We start from the raw sequence: 3324 nt of genomic DNA, 5'->3' as shown, positions 1-3324 counted from the left end.
ACACACGAGACGGGACTCGCCATATTAAAACCATAGACAGTAAAATAAATTAAAAAGACAACAACTCTAAACCATAGACAGTAAAAGAAACGCAGGCAGACTAAAGTCAAAAGTAATCGGCACCAAAAGATGCTGCCACCTTGTGGTCTGGATGTGTCAGTAATATAGGCTCGTAAGCAAACTGGTGCAAATGGCGGCATTTATAACCTATGATAATAACCATAGACATTAAAAGAAATAATAACAGCACATACTGCTGATACTGACTGTGTGGTCAGATTTGTAGGTAACATGTTATTTCAATGTACAGAGATAAATTGTTATTGTTCGTAATTTTCTAGATTAAGAACAAAAAAGTAGACACTAAACAACATATGTTGTTGTTGGTGCTGTATTTACCACCACATAAACTATTATTTATACTGACCGTTTAAATTGTGTGGCATTATAATGATAAAATCTTATGGTTCGAACAACAAAAATGTAAATAACGCATGAAATTTGCAAATACTATATAATAATACTATACATTAATAATAGCAGAGTATATTAATAATACATTTATTATTATAAGGATTATTAAAAATACTTAGTATTATTATGGTGAAAAATATTTTTTTCTTCAGAAACAATTACATTTTCAAATTATACGTTTTAATATTTTAATTATTAATAAAATATACAATAATATTATTAATAAAAAGTAATAATATTACTTATATAGTATAATATATTATGATATATTATTTTTTCAGTTAGTGAAAAATAATGAAATAGGTTTGTCATGCGACTGGATATATCTGACCAATCAGTGTTTCCGACGTGTTTGTGACATGGATGCTGGTGCGGTGAGTTATTTTGGATTAGGCACCGGCGCACTGGCGCAGACACTTGCTGAAAAACCCTCTCCTTCACTTACAGGCCTTGAATATTTATGGGAATATTTAAATCTTATTTAATTATATCTTATCAGCGAAAGACATGTCAGGCTTTGTAGTTTTTGCGCTAGTACTCTCATTATCCTCGATGGTGCTTTGTGCGGTCTTTCCTCGGTCAGCAGCGGCGCCGCAGCCCTGTCTCGCGCCGTTACAGTGGGAGGGTCGCACCGTCGAGTATGACCACGGGACGGGACGAAACACAAGGGCAGCGGTCTCCTATGATGCGCAGAATCAGCGAATTAGGGTCCTGGAGCAGAAGACAGGACACACACCATGCAAGAAGTACGAATTCATCAAATGCTACGAAATACATTTTAATAGGCGTTCTTATCACTTCAGCAATGTTTTTGTCTTGTTTTCTATCTAAAACGTCGATACAAATGTATCTGATAAGTAAAACAACGATTTGGAAAGTCTTATTGCAGAACAATAAATCAAGATTAACTATTATCATCATAATCATTAAAACAAAAATTATCTATAATTGTAATATTGGTCATTCAGTAACACCACCAAATCTGGGTAATAATTTAGGTTAAAAATATCAAGGTAATAATTTTGGAGTATACTCTCTCTCTCTCTCTCTCTCTCTCTCTCTCTCTCTCTCTCTCTCTCTCTCTCTCTATATATATATATATATATATATATATATATATATATATATATATATATATACACACACACACACACACACACACAGAGAGAGAAAACAAACGTGAGGTATGTAAAGTCCTGTTTTCTCAAAAGATTAATTGACAAAATAAACAGATATTTTGTATTGTTTTTAAGCATAAAATCATTCAGATTTAATTCTGAAAACAAGACAAGTAATTTATTATTATTATTATTTATTAGTTGTAGTAGTAGTAGTACATTTTATTTTGGTCCGTGCAAAATATGATTGCTTGAACTGTTGTTTACCATTGTATTATTGTCAAGATTAGAATGACCACATACAGCTGAATCAATATGACATTTTTTTTTAATAAAGTTAAAATGTGCTTGTATTAAAAGTATTTGGATTGTGCAATTGTCTTTGAGGTTCTTTGAGTACATCTACTTGTTCAAGAGTGGAGTGCTTTTCCAAATAGAGGAAATTACTAAGCAGTGTGCAAAGATCGCTCTGACGGAGGCCTGGGACCCTTATGATATTCCCCTGAACTCCACATACGAGGACCAGTACTTCATCGGAGGACCTGGAGACATGATCGAGGTCCAAGAATGGTCTGATCGGAAACCAGCTCGCAAAAGTATGTTTATTATAAGTATGTTTATACCATTATATCCTGATTTGCATGGTCTGAACTTTGCACATTTTTTTCTGTCTTTCACAGATGAAGCTTGGGTTGGAGTGTATACTCTGAAGGACTGCTATCCCGTGCAGGAGACATACACCAAAAACAGTAGCGTGACCACGTCCACTCGCTTCTTTGACCTTCAGCTGGGCATTAGTGACCCTGGGGTGTTCGACCCACCCAGCACTTGCCAGTCCGCTCTGACTGAGAAGATGACATTTGACTGTTGAATACCTCGCTCTGCTTTACATGCACAATAGACATTAACCACAATACAGTAGGCTTTAATAAACAGATTCTAAATAAATTACATAAGACTGTCAAAGAGCACACACAATGATTGCAGGTACTGTTAAATATATTCAGCTTTGAAATTAACAAAAATATCAGTTTTAGGTTCAAAAGTTCTTGTTGATTTACAGTGAGAACTGTGCCTCATATTATTGAAGTCTCATTTTTAATATCCCAAATTTGGGGCAAATTACAACTGTGTGTTGTTCTGATCTAGGATGGACTAATGTGGCACTTAATGTTTTGTTTGACAGTTAATATTCTGTTTGTCTACTTATTGTTTTATTTAGCCTTTAAAATGATTTACAATGTGGATGTTTACAGTTTTTTTTTTCAAATGTTATTAAAGAAATGTATTTGATTTAAATAAAATTGTTTATCTCACTACTACCGTTGTTGGGCAAATTAATTTAATATATACCTTTTATAAGACAATGTTTTGCATAGACAAAAATTAAAGCTTAGGTGTTTTGCTCAAATCTGTAGAGGTGTGAAATAAATAATCTAAATAATTAACAGTATAAATGACATGAGCTAACATTATGTTATCAAATAATATGATAGCATTTTGAAGAGATGAATACGATTATACAGTGACTCTAAAACTAAAAATGTCTATATTTGCATTAAAGACGTCACATCTAATCTAATATCACATCTATCATTCCGCAAAAAGAGTAATGAAATTATCATTAGAATCAGAATGAGCTTTATTGCCAGGTATGTTTACACATACGAAGAATTTGTTTTCATGACAGAAATGTCCACAGTGCAACAGAATGGCAGAATAAAAACACAGA

The 3324-nt window shown here is 33.2% G+C and overlaps 1 protein-coding gene across 1 annotated transcript; it reads left to right on the top strand.

Moving 5' to 3' along the window:
• Positions 1-828: 828 nt before the first annotated feature.
• Positions 829-2911, top strand: epdr1 (ependymin related 1). The gene is made up of 3 exons (XM_026206301.1): positions 829-1220; positions 1980-2188; positions 2273-2911. Exons 1-3 carry the CDS (start codon positions 982-984, stop codon positions 2461-2463), a joined length of 639 nt encoding a protein of 212 aa, XP_026062086.1. The 5' UTR covers positions 829-981; the 3' UTR covers positions 2464-2911.
• Positions 2912-3324: the final 413 nt, after the last annotated feature.

Source organism: Carassius auratus, chromosome 27 (genome assembly GCF_003368295.1).
Source record: "Carassius auratus strain Wakin chromosome 27, ASM336829v1, whole genome shotgun sequence".
Lineage (NCBI taxonomy): Eukaryota > Metazoa > Chordata > Actinopteri > Cypriniformes > Cyprinidae > Carassius > Carassius auratus.
Note: the sequence above shows the minus strand (reverse complement) of the source record. Positions and strands in the feature narration are given on the sequence as shown.